Source organism: Oryzias melastigma, linkage group LG3 (genome assembly GCF_002922805.2).
Source record: "Oryzias melastigma strain HK-1 linkage group LG3, ASM292280v2, whole genome shotgun sequence".
Classification (NCBI taxonomy): Eukaryota; Metazoa; Chordata; class Actinopteri; order Beloniformes; family Adrianichthyidae; genus Oryzias; species Oryzias melastigma.
In genome coordinates this window covers 4,055,835-4,074,949 of record NC_050514.1, presented here as the reverse complement: position 1 = coordinate 4,074,949, position 19,115 = coordinate 4,055,835, and the positions used below count along the sequence as shown (strand labels likewise).

Sequence of the window (19,115 nt, the reverse complement as noted above, 5' to 3'; positions counted from 1 at the left end):
TGATGGTTTATTAAAAATTACATTTAAACAGATATATAACGCAATGCATTGTGGTCTATATTCACCAATGTAGTGAGGGTCTACACAGGTTTTTTTGCAAAGCCTTCTGGGAAATTTCTTAGGCACTGGCTTAAGAGGCACTAGACTTTTAAGAAAAATCTGAGTTGTTGGATGTGTTAGAGATGAACAAGTAAGTGAATAAAAAGAACTGGTGGACCAAATTGTCACCTGAAAAATAATTATGAAAGGAAATCGTTTTTCTAGGAGATGCTGCAACATGTCAAACCCTATTTCAGTATATTATGGGAGAAAACATGGAGGAGGAAGAGAAATGTATATTGAGGTAAACATTGGCAACAAGCTTTACTGAAGACCTAACAGTAATGCTGTTTTCTAAAAGAGCCAAAGCAGATTTAATTTCTTGAGGAAACTTTGTTCTTTCAATGTTTGCAGTAATCAAAAACAGAAATCTTCTATAAATGTGTTGTGTAGAATGTAATCACCTCTGCAGTCACATGTTGGGGAAGCAATTTAAAGCTTATGAGCAATTTGTCTAAATGCACTTGTTTTGTTACTCCCATTAAAACCTGGATTGACAGCCAGAGAGGAGCTGGAGTTTGTGTTAAATGTTTGTCTGTCTGATGGAAACCAGAAATGCTGAGTTATTTTGCAGATTATCTTCTGTCTTGTTCATCTCCAAGCCATATTGTTGTTGCTTTTTAACAAGATGAGCTGTCAGGGACATCGGCGCCTGGAAAGAGCTCATGTTTTTCCATTATTTTTCTTGTTAAATAGGTCTAAACCCCTCCAAGATTTCAATAAAAGCATCTGTTGTAAGGTCATTGTTCACATTTTTCACCTGATATTCTATAAACACGAGTACAACAAAATGACAAACTACAACAGGTCAGGCTTTTTTAAGAGATGGGAACTTTTGGAGCTTGGTCATTTTTCATTTCTCATGAAAACAAGCCAAAATTTTAGATTTTCACATTTTGATCTTTTGTTATCTCTTAATATCAAGATAGAATAGGGTACTATTTGTGGTTTATTGTTCTGTATTTCTATCATTATAATCTTACAGTTGAGTTCAAACAGCATCATTCTTTTGATGTTTTTGTAGTACAGTGTTCCTTCTTTTATTGCGTTCTAAAACTAACCCACAATAGATAAAATCCACAAAATAGGATTGCATTTGTTTTAAGGCTGTAAAACCCCTTTCTTCTCACTTTATACACTTTTTCAGACGGATATGAACTTTTTCACACTTTTCTCTCTTGTTTAACCCGTCCGCTCTCTTTGGGGTCCAGATGACTCCAACCACATATTGATGTGTGATTCCTTCCATGACAAATGTGGACAAAGGTGGACAGGATTTTTTGTCTGCCATGGACATTAGTGAAACTCAAAAATCAATGATAAAAAAAAGTTCAGCGCACTGTCTTATGGGGTCCAGATGACCCCATCTTTAATGTAAACAAGCTAAGGAGAGCAGAAGGGTTACACTCTTCAAAGTTCAAACCATCATAGAAAAATAAGTTTAGTATTATTTAATAAAACCAAAGATCTGATTGCGATCAAAAATTTACTGTTACTTACTGGATTCTGCAATGGAGACATGTCATAGAGGAGATTGCTTGATAAGATCAACAGCCAATTGGGACACGGAGCACAGTGTGCTGTTTAAAAAAAAAATTGAAGACTGTCTAAATATGTGTTGACTAGAGGTTGAAGTCACTAGTAAACATTTAAGCAGGAATGCTCAAATCTGGTCTTTGAGATCTACCAACTCTTCCTGTTTTCCAGTTCTCTTTTCACTGCTTTCTGCCAGTTAGCTGCTGATCAGGGCGACCAACTACAAGAACTGGAAAACATGCAGGGCAGTAGATCTTGAGGACCTGGACCTTCTTTAGGCTATAAAATCTGCTACTTCAAAGTGAAGTTTAGCTTAACTTACCGTTTTTTTTTCTCTAAAAACAAATAATTTTCTGAATGGACTGATAGAACAGTTTGTTGTTGCTAGATTACTCCCTCAACGACGCATTTATTGATGATAGTTTCTTGCTGAAAGTATGTCTAGGAGGTTTAGTTTCCTGGAGACTTTAAGTTACCGAACTCCAAATATAAAATACAGTTGCTTATTAGCCTGATGGGAAGAGAAACTGTCCTAGATACATTAGAAATGTTAATATCATACTCTTTTTAATGATTAGGCTAACCTTAGGCACCACTTGACTTTCATAAGAAAATTTTTTCACTTCATTGTCGCCACATTATTGTGTAAAACATTTATCCACTCACTTCATTGTCTTTGTCACGCATGGTGTCTTTGATGTAGTGCTGTTTGCATTGTCCTCCTTCTGACCTTTTCCATACCACTAATGTGTGACGCCACCGCTAAGAGACCTGTTTGGACTCCTCTGTGTGTTTGTGTGTGAGCAGAGAGGCCCTCCTTAGTTTTTTCTTCAGCTCCTCTCTTGCAATAATAAATAGTTACTGCTTCAGTAATTTGTCTGGTTGGCATTAGATAACCTTTAGCTGATTGCAAACCTCTGTCCTCTACAGAGATCCTTTCTTCTCCATTTGTGTTGTAGCTCAAAAAAGGCAGCATTTCCTAAATTGTTTCCCCTCCTGGATTACAGCGCCTGCAAACAAGTTTCCCTTTTTTTGTGTTAATCCACTCCACTTGCTCTTGTTGATAGTGAGTTTTTTTTATTTATTTTTTTTATTTTATCTTTTGGGTTCAGAAACAGTATTTTGTCAGTTCCTCCAGGTGCACGTGCTCCCCGAGCTCTTGTGGACCAGAAATCTTCAGTGATAAAACACAGTCCAACAGTGAAGAGAGAATCGCCATCGCCTCAGGGTCGAATCAACAACACAAGGTAGAGAATGGCTCAAAGTGCATAGTTTTTGTCTCAGGATAAGAAAAGCTAGTCACGTTAGTGTTCTAATAGAGTTATGATTGGCAGAACGTATTACGTTTTTAATTTTATGATTACCTGCCACTCCACTGTTGAATGAAAATGTGTTTTTGTGATTCAGTGAAAACCAGCAGTTCCTAAAGGAAGTGGTACAGAGTGTCCTTGACGGTCAGGGCGTTGGCTGGCTCAACATGAAGAAAGTGCGCCGATTGTTGGAAAACGAGCAGCTCCGAGTCTTTGTTCTCAGTAAACTGAACCGAGCGGTGCAGTCGGAGGAAGATGCCCGGCAGGAAATCATACGTGACGTGGTAAGGATTCAATAATTCTTAGTGTTGACCACTGAATGGAAATGAAAATGTGGTCCATGTGGTTTCTGCATTGACCCTCTCTGGGCAGGTGTCGCAGATTTGCAACAGCTAAATGCCAGCCTGTTATGATTATTTTTCCCAAATATCACATTTCTGTCCTCTTATTAAAGCTTAATTTGGTCCAGAGAGGGTTAATATTTGCTGTCCAAATGAAGCATTCCAGTGATTAAAGCCCTACTCCGATGAAAACTGTGTTTTTATCAAGTCCTTGTGGCATTTTTCTGATAGAGGAAATATATTAAGATGAATAACGTTAAAATTGCATTTCTGATTATTTATTCAAATTGTGGTGAATCAGTAGCAAACAAAAAATGCTGTTTGAAAAAGATTGAAGCTATTATCAGCAAGCCAGCAGATACTTCCCATTTAGAATGTGAGGAAGGAGGAGGTCAATCAGTCCAGTTCTTGTAAACAGTCAATGGTTTAAACAGATGGATGACGGGAAGTGGGGGAGAACTCCCAATGTAGTGGCAGCTCTGCGGAAACTCTGTCCTCAAAAACAGCCCTGTTTTTAAAATGTTGACTTAAAATTATATAACTACGATTAAAACTGGGAACGCTTTTAAATTGGGTCAAAAGATGATTGGAGTAAGATCTCCCCCGGCAAACCTAAATAGCTCTCACTCTTTCAAATAATCTAGCTCAGGGCTGCTAATTCCTGGTTCTCGAGATCTGCCATCCTGCTGGTTTTCCAGCTCTCCGTGCTCTGCTCACTGCTGATTACCTGGACCAGGTGTGTTCATTCAATCAGAACTTGTCGACATCTGACTGAGCTAATCAGCAGCTAGCAGGGTTTGGAGATCCGGGAAACAGTCAGAGTGGTAGATCTCGAGGACCAGGAGTGAGCAGCGGCCTATGTAAATTAAAACACTTTGCAACGCAAAGCTGCTTTTCTCTATAAGAGAGTCGGCTGATTTACGTAGATTGCTTAAGCACTTCTCTTACTGTAAATTGTTGCAAATCAGCGCAAGGCTGGTTTTCTCTGCTTATAAATTTGGAATTGCGTTACTTTATTAAACGGCTGAAGAGTTGTTGTCACCTGTGAGGTCTGTGATGTTCTTCTATCAACAGATACTGTTAATATGTGGCCCAAATAAAGAAGCTGTGAATTTCCCCTTGAATTTTTTGTGGTATCTTCATTCAAAAATGTGTTGATTAGTTTGTTACCTATTTGTATTCTCGTTTTTTTTTTTTTTTCTTTTTATGAAAATCACACCTAAGAACTACATTCTGTGTTGTAAAAACAGTTCGTTAAACAATTTTGGGGTCTCCACAGCAAAATGAATCCTATATTTACAGACGGAATTTTCTGTTTTTGCATGATTTTATGTCTAGTGAATACATGTGAATACAACATGGAAACATGACAAAATAAAGGTAGTGTCACATAAGAGAGGTTGTAATGATTAAAATGATACCAAATAAGCATGTATGTAGTCTTTCAAATTGAAAATACAGAGGTAAATTCAAAAGTAGAAAAAAACTAAGTTTAGGGCTATAGGTTCCAGAGGGCTAGAAGTTGGGATGGTTAAAGCAGCCCTCTGCAGTCCAGAATGTATGGATCAAGACATCTTGGTTTGTTTACAACACTAAGAAGCTTACAGCTGTGTTGAATTCCCAGGAGGTGAGCAGAAAGGTCTACAAAGGGATGCTGGACATCTTGAAGTGCACCGTTTCCAGTTTGGAGCAGTCTTACACCAATGCAGGCCTTGGAGGAATGGCCAGTGTCTTCAGCCTCCTAGAAATAGCACGCACACATTATCAAACCAAAGGTAAGTCCAACACCTTTCAGCACATCGTCGGACACTGTTGGTATTTCAATCAGTTGATTTTATTCTGAAGGAAATTTTAGACTTTTGGCTTGAAAAGCATAGCACTGTTCCTGTTGGGCTAACACTTGTCTCTGTCTTTGCAGTGCTTTTATTGTTAGTTATGCTGCATGTTAGATCTTGACTCCCTAAACTAATAACTAAATGTTGGATTTGCTTTGCCTGATTCTATTAATCTTCTTCCTGTATAAATCTCCAACTACTTTTTTTTTTGTCTGTAATTCTGATGAACTGTGTGTTTGGGCGCTTAATTCTTGGGAACTTGGTAGACCCAGAAAAGCGCAAGCGAAGCCCCACTGACAGTGCTGGCAGCCCGGGAAGTAAAGAGAGCCCCTCTGGTCGTATGGAGACGGCCAGACCTCAGGGCCTCCTGAACATTCCCCACCTGCAGCTGCCTCACCACACAACGGGCAAAGGAGCCCGTCATTTTGACACGCGGAGTCTGAACGAGGAGAACTTTATTGCCTCCATTGGTGTGTACACCACTTCGGTCCGGTTGCATGTGCTCTGTATGCGTCCCCCCCCCTTCTCTTTACAAGCTTATTGACCTACCAACCAGCCGTCTCAAAGAAAGTCCTTCACCTGTCCCAAACAGATTTCTACAAATGCTTTTATATTCCACACACTTTAAATTAAATGTCATTTATTTCTCAAATTTTCCATAAAACTTCAATATATTCTTTAAAGAAGCTAAAAAAAAAAATCAAACGCATTTTATCTGAAATCGACTGTGATTAAAGTGTTTGGAATATACCCCTGCCCCCCAGCCTGGATTGTTTGTGTCCCTTCAGCATTTGTCGGGTTGCCTCTTGTTGTCGGCCTCTTAGCACCTTGAATGCATGTCTTTGTTTCGTTCCTCCAACGTCAAAATCTGCCGTAGTGGATAAAAGAAACCCGAGGTATGCGCACCGATGGTCAGATCGGTGTACGTCTGTGCCTTCGCTGCAGGTTTCTGCAAGACAATGGCAGCTCTCAGCATGGAGGGTGGAAGCATCGCTCCCCGGTGAACAGTCCCAGCAAAGATACTCTCTGCAAAGTTTATGTTTTTTGACTCTTGTTTCTTAAGAACTGGCTTGAACAGAAAATCTGCAATCTTGTTTCCTTAAATGGTTCTGGGTCTGTTTACAGGGGACCGGCTGAACAAAACCGCCCTCACACCTTTCCTACCTGCACCCTTTAATCTACCTGTTAAAAGTTGCACCCTCAATTCTACAGAATGCTTCAAAAACTTGCATCCTGGCTTCTGCAATAGCTCCATTTCACTCACTGGCCAATTTTTTTGGCCTTTCAACCCCGCATCTCATGCTTTTTTCCATATCAGCCCTCTCTCTTCGCCAGTTTTGGAGAGCCAGACAAACACAAGCCGTAAAATAGGAGGCCCGAGTCAGAGGAAGCTTCTTCTGACACCGTTGTGTGGCTCTCCAGGACTCAGAACCAGGAGCTCTGGGTGTGTTGTAATGTTACCCTAGTAGCTGTTCCTCAAAAGTGGATCCAATTTGATCAGATTCAAAGCTACATGCAAACATTACAAAACACCCTCTTTGAGTAATGACAGTTCCTCAGTGTTTCTTTTGGGTTTGTTTTGATTTGAATGCTCACCCACCCATACATGCTTTTTTCAACCAGCTCTCTGATTCTTTCTCTGTCTTTCTCTCCTTGCTTGCAATGCATCTTGGGTAGAATTGTGGAGCAAGCACCAGGATAAGCAAAAAGCTATGGAAAAACCACAGAGTAAGAGACTTCACACACCAGAAAAAGAAAGAAAGAAAGAAGAACATTTCTTGGGGTGTTAACCTGCCGATCTTTTTTTCAACCCCTTTAATCTCTGTCCTTTCAAACCAGATTATGCAGAAAACAAAACAAAGGTTCTAAAAACTTAAATATCCAAGTCCAAATCTGATATTTAGAAACGATAATCTCATTATGTACAATATTTATGTTGTCTTTTCCCCAAAAGTAAGTTGCATAAATTGCATTGACACTGTTTACTAGACATATTTTCTGCAGAATATTTATTTAGATACTAAAAAGAAAATTCACCTTTAATTTAAAGACCCACTTTGATGATTTTCTGTGTTTTATTTAACATGTTCTTGTATCATTCTTCTCATGATGGAGGACATGCATTAAGTAAATTAAGATTAAAATTGCATTTCTGAATATTTCTTTACTCAAAAAAGGTTGTATTTGTGACGAAAAAACACGCTGGGCGGATCACAAGCTCCCTCCTCTGCTCTGCAGCATGGTGGGGAAGTGGGGGTGGGCTTGCTCTGCGACAAGCCTACAATTCAGAAGTGAATTTCTAATTAACTACTGCCGCTCCACAGAAATAACAAAACAACACAAGTTGTTTGATTTTGGCTAAAAACGCAAAAATCAGAATGAAAAGACCATGAACACTTTTAAAATAGTTCAAAAGATGATTGGAGTGGATCTGTAAAGTAAAAAGTTTTTTTTTTTTTGTCGAGTGTTCATAAGGATAAATTTGACAATTTTTTTTTACAAATTGTGAACAAATAACCTAATTCCAATGAGGTGTTTTGGAATAAGAACTTAATAATACAATGGGAACTTGGAATCATTCCTTTTCAACCGTGCGTTGAGATGAGCAGAAATGTACACCTGCTGCCTTTTTCCGCTTTTTAAAAACTTTTTTCCTCCAGTTTTTAAGGGACTTGCAGTTTCATGTCCCTCAATAAAGCTCTTTTTTGAATTTATATGGCACAAAAAATGAAACGTGCGGGTGTATGCGTCACCACGTCTCCACCTGCAGAGGTGATAAAGAATATTTAACACTTGAAAGAGTAAATGTCTCCTTTACCGTCCATCACTTTGTGTGCATGCCTAACTGCCTGTGTCTGTTTTGTCATTTTTGGTGTAACTTGAGCCACATTTGCAGCACTGACTTGAGATTTACTGTTGCGCCTCCTGCAGTTTTGTTTTGATTTGTAATGTTTTTCCTGCACTCTCTGCTTGCCTCGTGATACTTTCTGTCATAAAAAACAACCGTCAACATATTTGATGAAACCAGTGCTCCTGTTTGGGAAGTAGCAATCGTAGTATGGTTCCTGTACTTTTAGCTAACAGTTCTAAGAGTCTTTGACATGATTTCCCAAACATCTTTAAGCTAGTTATTCACAGTGTGGTTGGCTTTGATCAGGCGTAGTTCACTGTTACAGGATTATATTCTTACTGTCTGTGTTTCTGTGATGTGCTGGTTCAGCGGCAGCTCTGAGGTAAGAAGGTTAAGCGTGGATTTTCATGAAAACAGGCTGAGAATGAGGCTTATTTTTCAGGGGCGGAAGGAGCAAAGCAGCAGCGTCCACAAGCGACTGATGCAGAGGAGAAAAAATCCCAGATCAGTGCGGATAGTGGCCTCAGTGTCGCATCAGGGTCCCAGGTTCGTGGACGGATTACTGTGTTGTCATGGGATATCTAAAAGTGTAAAATTTTACATATCTAGATCATGAAAATGTAATGGTTGAAATGGCAGGATAGATTCAAAGGTTTTATGTATAAAGACAAAATACAAAAGCATTGCATGAAAAAAACCTTATATGTACTTTTGCGTTTCAAACTATTTTTAAATTTACAATTTATTATTGTTATTTTCTCCAAATGGTACAGCCTGGTTTTTCATTCACTTTAAGATCACCTTGACCCAATAAACTTGCAACAGGGTTTATATTTTAGTGACAGCTTCAAAGGTTTGATGTTGTTGTCCACCGTTAAGGCGCTCCTTTGACTTTTGTCTCCTCCTTCCTTTGGATTCACAGAAGAGTGACACAGAATCGGTAACCGGCTCAGAACCACCAATCCTGACAAGAAGCACCAGCCAGGACTCGGAGGCCAGCACAGTGGTAGGGCACGACCAACCCGGACGGCCTGTTAGACTAACATAATCCGTGACACGTCTGTAATCCTGTTGCAGAGTGTCAAAAAGTCCACCTGTGTGTTGCTCTTACCCCGATTGTTTCATTTGCAGATAAGCAACAGCTCTGGAGAGACTCTGGGAGCAGACAGTGACCTGAGCAGCACAGCCGGAGACGGGCTGGGAGGAAGAACCGCTCCTCATTTAGCTCAGTCCAGGGGGACGCTGTCCGACAGCGAGATTGAAACCAATCCAGCCACCAGTTCTGTGTTTGTAAGTTATCACGGTTGAAAAGTTTTGAGGTCAACTGCAATGGCTGGAAAGTAAAACCGGTTCAACCCATCAAATACAGTAAATTAGGCTGCAAGAAATGGAGACCCAGTCAGACCACAGCTCAACTTCTTCTGTTTCTTCCCATTTTAGAGTATTTGTAATCTTAGATTCATCCAGGCTTTGTTCTGGTTCCACAGGGAAAGACCCACACCCTCAAGCCCGGTGCTAAAGACCACGGACCTGCAGTGGCTAAAGGGCCGCCTGCACAACCCATGGAGGACATCAGCATGAGGATTTACCTCTGTGAAGGCCTGCTGGGTAGGGTCTGCTCTGTCCCGCCTCTTTGCATGGTCAGGCGGCGCCCACATGTTCTGCAAACACCTGCATCTTCTGTCTGTTAGAGTTCTGCTTTGCTTTACTAACACTGTTGTTTGGATGAGAAAAAAAAAACATCAGCTAAACAATCTTACATTTTAAAAGTTTTACTTTATTTTTGGATTGAACAAGCTACATTTTTTAGATATTCTTAAAAATGGTTACAAAGTAAATGTACAATCAGATATGCAGTAAACTATGACTCATGGGAAATCATGGGAAGTTATCTAGTCAGAAAATAAAGGTTTATGTAGATTTAGTCTGACTTGAGCACTTTTTAGGCTGGCATGAGTTGTTGCAGAGTTAGTAAAGGTCTTATTCATAGAGATTTGGCAAAACATCAGACATGTATGTAATTAGGTAGATCAAAGAACAAATGGAGATGAACTGGAATAAATGTGATTGTTTTGATTGGTTGATGACTGCAGCTAATAAGAAGTGTTGTAACTTTACACTTACATTTATTTTATATATATTCAGATGTAAAGAAACTTCCTACCTACTTAATATCAAAGTAAAACTGTTCACTTATGACCCAAAAAAGATGTTGCTTCATGTTTTACTAAACTGAGTTGTGTTTTTGTTTGTGTTTGCGTGTCGGCTCGTCCTGCTCTTGTACTCTCCATGACACCCTCGCGCCCCTTTTTCCTAACCCCGTCCTGCTCTTGCTGCTTTTCTTTCCTCCTGCTGCTCTTCATGGGGAACTATTCCAGGGCGGGATAAGAGCTCCGTCTGGGATCAACTAGAGGATGCTGCAATGGAAACCTTTTCTCTAAGTAGGGCTGATCTTTTGCCTTTGGCCTTTTTGACCCGTGTGTGCAGCTTGTTTTCTGTTGAAACTCTGTGCTTTTATTTTGGTAAACGGGGATGCAACGATTCGGTTCAAACATTGCTTTCTGCGTTATGGTTTTATTTCAGTTTGATATATTATTTGTATATTACAAAATAACAACGAAATGCAGAAAGTTAAGAAAAGTCATGTTTTTAACAAATTAAAAACCTCTCACTTGGCTCATACAGACTTAGGTGTAATGTCATAAAAGGATCAAATATAAATCCTTAAATTGAAAACCAAGTTCATTTTTAAACTGAGAATCGTGGCATCCCTGTTGGCAAATTACAGCTTTTTAAACTCTTCATTCTACACTTTTAGCAGGTTCTTCCACGCTATAAGTGGAACCTTATTTTATTTTGTTTCTATTTTAGGAATATGTTATTGTGATATTTACTGGAGACTTTCAGACCACATGCTGCTTCATTCTTATTCTGAGATACAAGCAAAAAAAAAGTATGTACTTGTAAAGCTACATACCCACTGGGCATTTGAATGCACAACCTTTACCCTTTGGAACTTAGGGCCTTAAACTCTGTTTTTGTCTACTTTTGAATTTACCTCTGTATTTTCAATTTGAAAGACTTGCTTATTTGGTATCATTTTAATCAGCACAACCTGTCCTATGTGACACTACCTTTATTTTGTCATTTTTCCATGTTGTTTTCACACACTAGACATACAATCATGCAAAAACAGAAATTCCGTCTGGAAAAAAGTGCTTAACAAAGTGTTTTTACAACATAGAATGAAAGTTTTAGGTATAGTTTCATACAAAAAAATCAAGAATACATTTTGTCAACAAACTAAGATGTGATGATGTGATCTTTTTTTATTTGATTGTACTTTAGTCTTCCTGTGTGGCTTCAACTTTCAGGCAGCCCCCCAAAAAAAGAAACTCTTCCCCTAAGAGAACTGCTGTCCATTTGACATTATTCCTAAAATAACAAAATAAAAAAATCAGCTTTTCCTTTTTTTTCAAACTTTCTCTATTGTGTTTGTGAACAGCAAAAAAGAAGGTTTTAGGAGAAGTTTGATCCAGCTTTCTAATGCCGCCGACCCGAAAGTTTAACCTGGTTTAACTTTCGACAAGCGTTCAATGGTCATGTATTTCGTCGCCCAAAAACTGTCGTCATAATTTGCATATCTACACATGACCGAGAGAATTTTGAATCTGGATGCCCGAAACGCACATTTACAAGCTTTTACATCGACTTTTCCATGAAAGTGGTAGCTTGAATGCGCGTTTCAAACGTAGCTTAAGACATATGAGAACGTTTGCTAAAAAAGCTGCCATCTTTCCTATTGTTAGCTTTCTGACTTTAGTTTAATTATTTTTAAATTCATCTATTCATCTTTGACAGAATCTTCAGATCAGTTGGGATAGGTGTACACTCAGTGTGGACCTGATATGGTTGAAGGAGGGGAGGGGTTGATGCTGCTGCTCAGAGATGTTTTGTTTCTCGCGGTTTCCAGGTAAGGAGCGCTCCACCCTCTGGGACCAGATGCAGTTCTGGGAGGACGCCTACTTGGATGCTGTGATGTTGGAGCGTGAGGGCATGGGGATGGACCAGGGGCCGCAGGAGATGATCGAAAGGTTCGACACATCTGAAGTGAGCCACAGTTTCATAAAACCCGTCCAGATTTTTACTGCTGTCTTTTGTTTCCGTGCAGATACTTGTCGCTCGGAGAGCATGACCGCAAACGCCTGGAGGACGACGAAGATCGGCTTCTCGCAACTCTGCTGCACAACATGATCGCCTACATGCTGATGCTGAAAGTAAGACGGTTTCACATGACACCAAAGAGCATCTTTGTTTCTGACTTCACCCGAATGGATTTATCGTTTTTAGGTGAATAAAAATGACATCAGAAAGAAGGTGAGGCGTTTGATGGGCAAGTCGCACATCGGCCTCACGTACAGCCAAGAGATCAACGAAATCCTGGACAAACTGGCAAACATGGTGAATATTTGGAATCATTTTTAATGTACAGCTCATAAATTTAGTTTGGGTTTAAATATTGTTCATTTTTGTGTGTAGAACGGTCGTGAGCTGTCCATCAGGCCCAGTGGAAGTCGACACATCAAAAAGCAAACCTTTGTTGTCCACGCTGGCACCGACACCACCGGAGACATCTTTTTTATGGAGGTGTGACACGTTTTTTCTTTTTTTTCTACTACAAAACGCTTCCAGGGCCGAGCGCATTTCTATCTTCTTTTCTTCCTTTAGGTGTGCGATGACTGCATCGTCCTGCGCAGCAACATCGGCACCGTTTATGAGCGCTGGTGGTACGAGAAGCTCATCAACATGACCTACTGCCCCAAGACCAAGGTGCTGTGTCTGTGGAGACGCAACGGCCAGGAGACGCAGCTCAACAAGTTCTACACCAAAAAGGTCAGGCGCTTTGCATGCTGGGAGCTTTTATCTGACGAATGTATTCCAAATGCTGACACTTTTGTGTTGCAGTGTCGTGAACTCTACTACTGTGTGAAGGACAGCATGGAAAGAGCCGCAGCGAGGCAACAAAGCATTAAACCAGGTTGGGTTTTATCAAAACACCTCTGAAAGTCGCTCGCAGTTTAAGAATCCAACGTGGAGCTTTTCTTCCATCAGGTCCAGAACTGGGCGGAGAGTTCCCCGTCCAGGACATGAAGACCGGGGAAGGTGGACTTCTTCAAGTCACTCTGGAGGGAATCAACCTCAAATTCATGCACAGCCAGGTGAGAGGCCAGTACCTGAGCAGAGAAACTGGCGCTCATCCCACCTAAGGGCATGAGAATCTGTTCACCCATGATGGTTCAGACCTCATCCTGTCCTCTTTTTCCACCTGTTTGCTCCTTTTGTTTTTTGGTTTTTATATATTCTTTTGCTTTTTTATCATTCAAGAAATGTCTTCCTCTAATGTTATCAAGCATCAGACGATATTTAAAGGATGGATTATTAACGAAAAGCACAAACTGGCATTTGAGTGAGATTTAGCTTTAGAGGAAGAATCCCTATTTGTGCGTTTGCTTTTTTATTATTTTGGATTTGCTGTTTTGTTGTTGTTGTTGTTGTTGTTCCAGTTTATGTGTTTTTATCACGCATGCTTATTTTATTTTATTTTTTTTTCCAAAAACGATGACACATCCTGCCACACAAGTGTTTCTCTGACATCTGTGGTGCTCAGACTCCATGTTCATGTCCTGTGTGGGAGGAGGAGATGTGTCGATCTGTGCGTGTGCAACAGCTGTTAGACGGCTGGCTTGAAGCAAAGACTTTTCATTAATAATTGACAAAGGAAATCAACTTTTGATCTAAACTTGGACCCTTTTCATCGTCGTGGTGTGTTGTCCCTGCTTCTGCGCAGGCAGTGATAGCCGGAGTTCATCCATTTCTTTTGTTGATTGCTGTGATGAAGAAGGCTAGGGAATCAAATTGTCACACTGAAGCATCAGATGTTTTTAAAAGTCAGAGTTATAAGCTATGATATTAGAGTTCTACTGCAAATTGCCTGCTTTTTTCTTTTTTTTTGTATTTAAAGTTTTTAGATTTTTATTTGCAGATTTTTTTTTGTATTAACTTCTCAACTTGTCTTATTTTGGAAATCTAAATTTGCATTTAAACATAGATTAAAGACCCGCTCCAATCAACTTTTGATCTTATTTAAAAGTATATTTAGTGGTCTTTTCATAATAAGCGTGCTGTTTTTAGCCTAAAATAATAATAAAAAAAATTTGTCATTTTCTAGGGCAGACGTGTTGGCACTGAGGAACCCCCGCCCCCCTTCCCCTCACATTGCAGAGAGCTCTCTGTTCACAAGCTCTCCTGCTAGCTTCTTTATAACAACTGTGATCAATTTCAGACTGCATTTTTTTTTCAACTAATCCTGTTTTATAACCATATGAATAAAGAAACACTCAGAAATTACATTTTAATTTGTCCACTATCATCAAGATTTCTAAAACAAACAAAAAAACAAAAACATGATTTTCATTGGAGGGGGTCTTTATAATCTTTCAAAGCTACAAGTAAAAATGTTTTCAAAAAGTTAAGTCTTTAAACAGAAAAACATTTTCATACCAAAGTTTTTGTACCGTTTTAGGCTGCAATTTTTTTTCCCCCCATTAATCAATATTTTAATAGCAAAAATATAATTTTGTTATAGATTGTCTTCCATCTTAGACCATTCAGATATTTTATGTATTTAAAATGTAGTCAAATGTATGTATTTTTTACTTGAAATTCTTGTTCACTAAAAAAATTAAGATTTTTTGGCAATTCACCATCTAAAACATGAAAGTATTTACCTTAAAATATGTTGTACTCGCTGCAGTGAGCTGGGATCCATCTACTTTTGACCTGAAAGCTATCAAAATTATTCTTGTCTATTTATTTTTTACTTTGAAAATAGTATCTGTGTAGGATTAACACCCACATCTAAATATAGGAGATAGACTGCAGATACACTTTGCTGGTTATGAATCCACTATATTGAGGGCCGACAGCAGCAGGCAAATTCTAGATCAAGTTTTACACACGAGGCCCGATCCGCCTGTTTTCCGCTGTTCTGGTCTTAACTGATCCATTGAGGACTGGGTGGATCACCTCACCCCTCACTTAACCTCTGTGCTGGCTTTGGGCCGTCACAGAGGCAAACTGAGGTGCCGGTTGACCAGTGAACCCCAGCAGTTTAACAAATCGCTGTAAAGAGGCTTCTGTCACTCAGACTTTCTGTGAGGAAGCATGTTATTATAAATGTTTTAGTCTAGGACATTTTTAGCATTTTTTATTGTTTTTTTTTTTTGTTTGTTTGTTTGTTTTGACCTTAGGACATTGACTGTAAAAGAACTGGACTGAGAGAATGACATCACCCATAGAAAATTACTTTCTTCCTGTTCCAACCAAATGAAGTCACTAATGACAGTAATTTCTGTTGTTTTTTTTCTTTTATTGAACTATTTTGTAAATGGAAGTCTATGGAATTTTGGCTTTTTGGAACTAGCTTGTACTTCCTACATGGAACATGGTGGAGGAGGGTCACTCAGTCCATGTCTCTTGTACAGTCAATGCATCAGGGTTAAAATGACAACTGAGTTAAAACCCCAGAATTCAGTTCTGTTTGTGACCATGAAGCCTTCTAAAGATAAACAAAGCAAGGTCACAGTAAAACATTTGTACCAATATTTTTCCTCAAATATTTTTTTTTAGCATTTTTAAATCCGCAGTAGATCATCCAAGTTTTGGCTGTATATGAAAACTGGACTGAGTGTGACGGCACCCATAGAAAATGGTTTATTTCTGGCTCCAACCAAATTAATTTACTGAACCAAATATCAGTTCAGACGCTTTTTTTTTGTTTAAGTGATGCAGAAGTCGCCATCTTGGATCTAGACAACATCAGTGATCAGTGATTGGTCAGATTTGGTCTGACTCATCATTTAAGTTAGCCACATCCCTACCACGTGACCGCAGGCTCAGGAGAATCTGTCTAACATTTCCAAAGTTGGACGTGAGGGCCACCGGGCATCACAAACTGTAACGGAGGCATCTGATTGGCCGGTTTAAAACTCGAACTATTGAAAAAAATGTTTGGATTATAAAAAACATGTTAAAAAAATAGGTAGTGGAGCAAAGAATGATTATTCTAACATATAAAGACTGAGTAATAGCTGTTTCTCAATAGAAGTCTGTGGAATTTGAGCCAGCAGATACTTCCTGTTCAGACCACCAAGAAGTAGGGATTGCTCAGTCCAGCTGCTATATACAGTCAATGGTTCCAAGGTGATTTTATTGGTTTGTAGGACTCCCTTTAACAGTGCTTGATATCTGATGCATTTTTTTTGTTTAGCAGTTATGATTTTTGACAGAAGTGCTTCTAATCTTGAAAGGATGAACAGCAAATTCCAGAGCTTCACATTGACCTTCTTCACCTAAAACTGCAGATTAAGAGCTGGATAATTTAGTCATGTGGAAATCCTCTGTAGATGTGTTGCTGCAGTAGGACTCATATTTTTCATGGTTCTGAGTACACAAAAATCCAAAAAGAGGTCTTGGTATTTTGCCAATTTACTCTCATATTTTTACTGGGATATTTTAAGATAAAACCTAAATGTAAATAGTTGGAGAAAAATCCAAATCTGTTGAGTTTGCACTGAACTCCCGAACAAATATCCACCTTACCAACAACTAGTCAGTATTCAGTCTTTTTATGGACGCCGTCTCTCCGTTTGACTCCGCCCCTTTATCATGATGGCATCCTCAGAGAGTTGTTGATCAGAGCATCACGTTTTTAGTGACATGCTCCTGCAGGAATGTGGCTAGCATTAGCATTAGCTGGTTGCTGGGAGCGGCATGCATCATCCTCACGAGTGGTAACCGCGTCGGGCGGCGCCGCGGTGAAAAGGCCACATCCCTTCTGTCCATCAGTGCCTGTTCATACTTGTGTTGGTGCCAGCCCTCGTTGCTGGAGGAGGAGGCATGGAGGTTCTCGGGGGACTCAGAGGGGTAAAGTCCAGACTAATCCAGTTGTCCAAACCTCTCGTCCTCTCTATTTGTTTCTTTCTTCTTCCAGTTTTTGGGGCTGGTTCTTCTTGTGATGGACTTTTTTTCATTATTGGCTCTGTAAAGCTGTCCGATTCCCGATCGGATCTGTGCGAGGCCCCTGTGGGTAGCGTCCTCTTGGGAGTGTCGATGAGTGTTTGTGCTCTTCTGTCCGATAATAATCAAAACCATTTCTCTCCCATGCTTTCTCCCCCTGCAAGGAGCGGAAGGTACACAACCTCTGCTGTGTTTGCTTTTTAGCAGTTACATCTTGTTGGGTTCCTTTTTCTTTTACCTTTTGGTTGTTTTCTTTCTTTTTTTCAAACGTTGTAGATGTATGCAGAGTCTAATTTTGTGTCCTTGTCTTCATTTTGTGTGGAACTTCCATGTGTGCATTATGTGGGCCATTTTGCATCCATTTAAACTTAAGAAATAAAAAATGTTTCTTTTTTTCTTCTAATCCAACCTTTGCTGTTCACAGCTAATAGCTGTAATTTCCTACTTTTGCTACACAATGAAAGTAGTCATGTTGAGGTTTGAGCTGACTCCCCATTGCCCATGTATGCGCTTTACCATGGAAACTTCTCATAGTCTGCTTTTCTTTTCTTTCTTTTGGTTAGAGCTTGCATCCCATGTTAGCCGTTATGATTTTTTTTTTACCTCCCACTGAAATCAACAAGTAAACATGGTTAATTTCTGATCTGAAGTGTTTTTGCTCCTCATCCGGTGTTAAGTTTAATAATGTTCTGTCTTGTTTTGTTTGTGTTTTTTGTTTGTTTTTAGGTTTTCATAGAGCTGAGTCACATTAAAAAGTGCAATACAGTGAAGGGGGTCTTTGTCCTGGAGGAATTTGGTAAATACATCATCTGTTGATTCTAAGCCTGTACTCGGCACGGCAGTAACTCAGTTTGGTGGTCAGCATGTGAGGTTTCACTGCATTTATTTGGAATGATGACAGAATTACTGACAGAACCATGACAGGACTGAGTTCATCTGTGTCAATTTGGTGGCAGAATTGGGTTTATTCAGACAGGAAGTGACTATTTGCTCGTAATTAGGGCGGGGTTGGGATTCAAAACTTCTTTTCTTGACTTAATGAAACAGGTTTTAATCAGAGATGCTTAACGAAATACTTCTGTTAATCAAATTAGGTATACTGGCAGGGACACCCAGGAATGCCAACAAAACAAAACAAAAAAAAATGTTCTGTAAAAAATTACTTTGTTTAAAAAAAATCATTTTCTTTGCAAAGGATCCTAGAATTAATTCAAATGTATCAAATTAAGTAGAAAACAAACTTGTGATTACCATGTTTTATTCCTTTTTTTGTTATAAGTCCCACCCCGGTCATCTTTTGCTCTATTGTAAAAGTATTTTCACTGGTCTTTTAATTATAGTTATGCAGGAAAAAAAACCTCTGTCATTTTCTAGGACATAGTTTCTGCAGAGCGGCAGGAGTTCATTAGAAATTCACCTCTGAGTTGTTGGTGCCAGAACATCCCCGCCTCCCCTTCCCCTCCCACTCTTTTTCAAACAGCATTTTTTTCATTTTTTCCTGATTAACAACTTAAATGGTCCAAAACGCAATTTTGAACTCAATTTTCTTTATCCAGCAACAGAAAAATGTTACAAAAACACCAAAAATGCAATTTTTATCGGAGTGGAATACAGTTTTAGGAATATAGGAGACTCTTAATTTAACTCCCATAATTCCTTGCAACCACGTTTAAAATCTGGTAGCTCACAATTTGGCAAAACAAACAGAACAAGCTTTGAAGTCGTCAGTTTTGTAACATTTTTATTAGTTGATGCACTCGTGCTACATTCACACCGGGCACATCTGCCACCTACAGTTGGAAGAGGTTTGGTGCAAAATAAATCTTCTGAATCTTTCTCCAGGCTTTTTCTTTCTCAGCTCTGGTCTGATATGTGAAAGACTTACAGCTGGACACAAACTGCAATCATTCATTTCTCCTTCATGATCAAATTTCAAACGGTTGGCACTTTCATGAATTAAAGTTAAAGAGGACGCCATCCACACACCACTATTAAATCTGATTTCCTGATTGGTCAAAGTTTGACTCTAACTTTCAATGCGCTTTCAATGGCTGCCCAACCCAAA

General features: G+C 39.3%; 1 protein-coding gene across 27 annotated transcripts in view; it reads left to right on the top strand.

Annotated features, from left to right (window-relative positions):
- The window catches only part of madd (MAP-kinase activating death domain), a 55,640-nt gene that overhangs the window by 30,608 nt on the left and 5,917 nt on the right, over window positions 1-19,115 (top strand). For 3 of the 27 annotated variants that reach the window (XM_036216825.1, XM_036216844.1, XM_024295307.2), the window contains 19 exons: window positions 2,765-2,882; window positions 3,043-3,229; window positions 4,911-5,061; window positions 5,388-5,591; window positions 6,799-6,849; window positions 8,415-8,518; window positions 8,895-8,978; window positions 9,104-9,262; window positions 9,460-9,580; window positions 10,351-10,413; window positions 11,946-12,066; window positions 12,144-12,249; window positions 12,323-12,433; window positions 12,512-12,619; window positions 12,701-12,865; window positions 12,938-13,010; window positions 13,085-13,191; window positions 17,215-17,223; window positions 17,777-17,846. In XM_036216825.1, the coding sequence (XP_036072718.1) occupies window positions 2,765-2,882; window positions 3,043-3,229; window positions 4,911-5,061; window positions 5,388-5,591; window positions 6,799-6,849; window positions 8,415-8,518; window positions 8,895-8,978; window positions 9,104-9,262; window positions 9,460-9,580; window positions 10,351-10,413; window positions 11,946-12,066; window positions 12,144-12,249; window positions 12,323-12,433; window positions 12,512-12,619; window positions 12,701-12,865; window positions 12,938-13,010; window positions 13,085-13,191; window positions 17,215-17,223; window positions 17,777-17,846 (2,112 nt within the window). The remainder of the gene's footprint in view (window positions 1-2,764; window positions 2,883-3,042; window positions 3,230-4,910; window positions 5,062-5,387; window positions 5,592-6,798; window positions 6,850-8,414; window positions 8,519-8,894; window positions 8,979-9,103; window positions 9,263-9,459; window positions 9,581-10,350; window positions 10,414-11,945; window positions 12,067-12,143; window positions 12,250-12,322; window positions 12,434-12,511; window positions 12,620-12,700; window positions 12,866-12,937; window positions 13,011-13,084; window positions 13,192-17,214; window positions 17,224-17,776; window positions 17,847-19,115) is intronic. The other 24 variants (XM_024295310.2, XM_024295314.2, XM_036216831.1 and 21 more) reach the window with 21 other exon arrangements.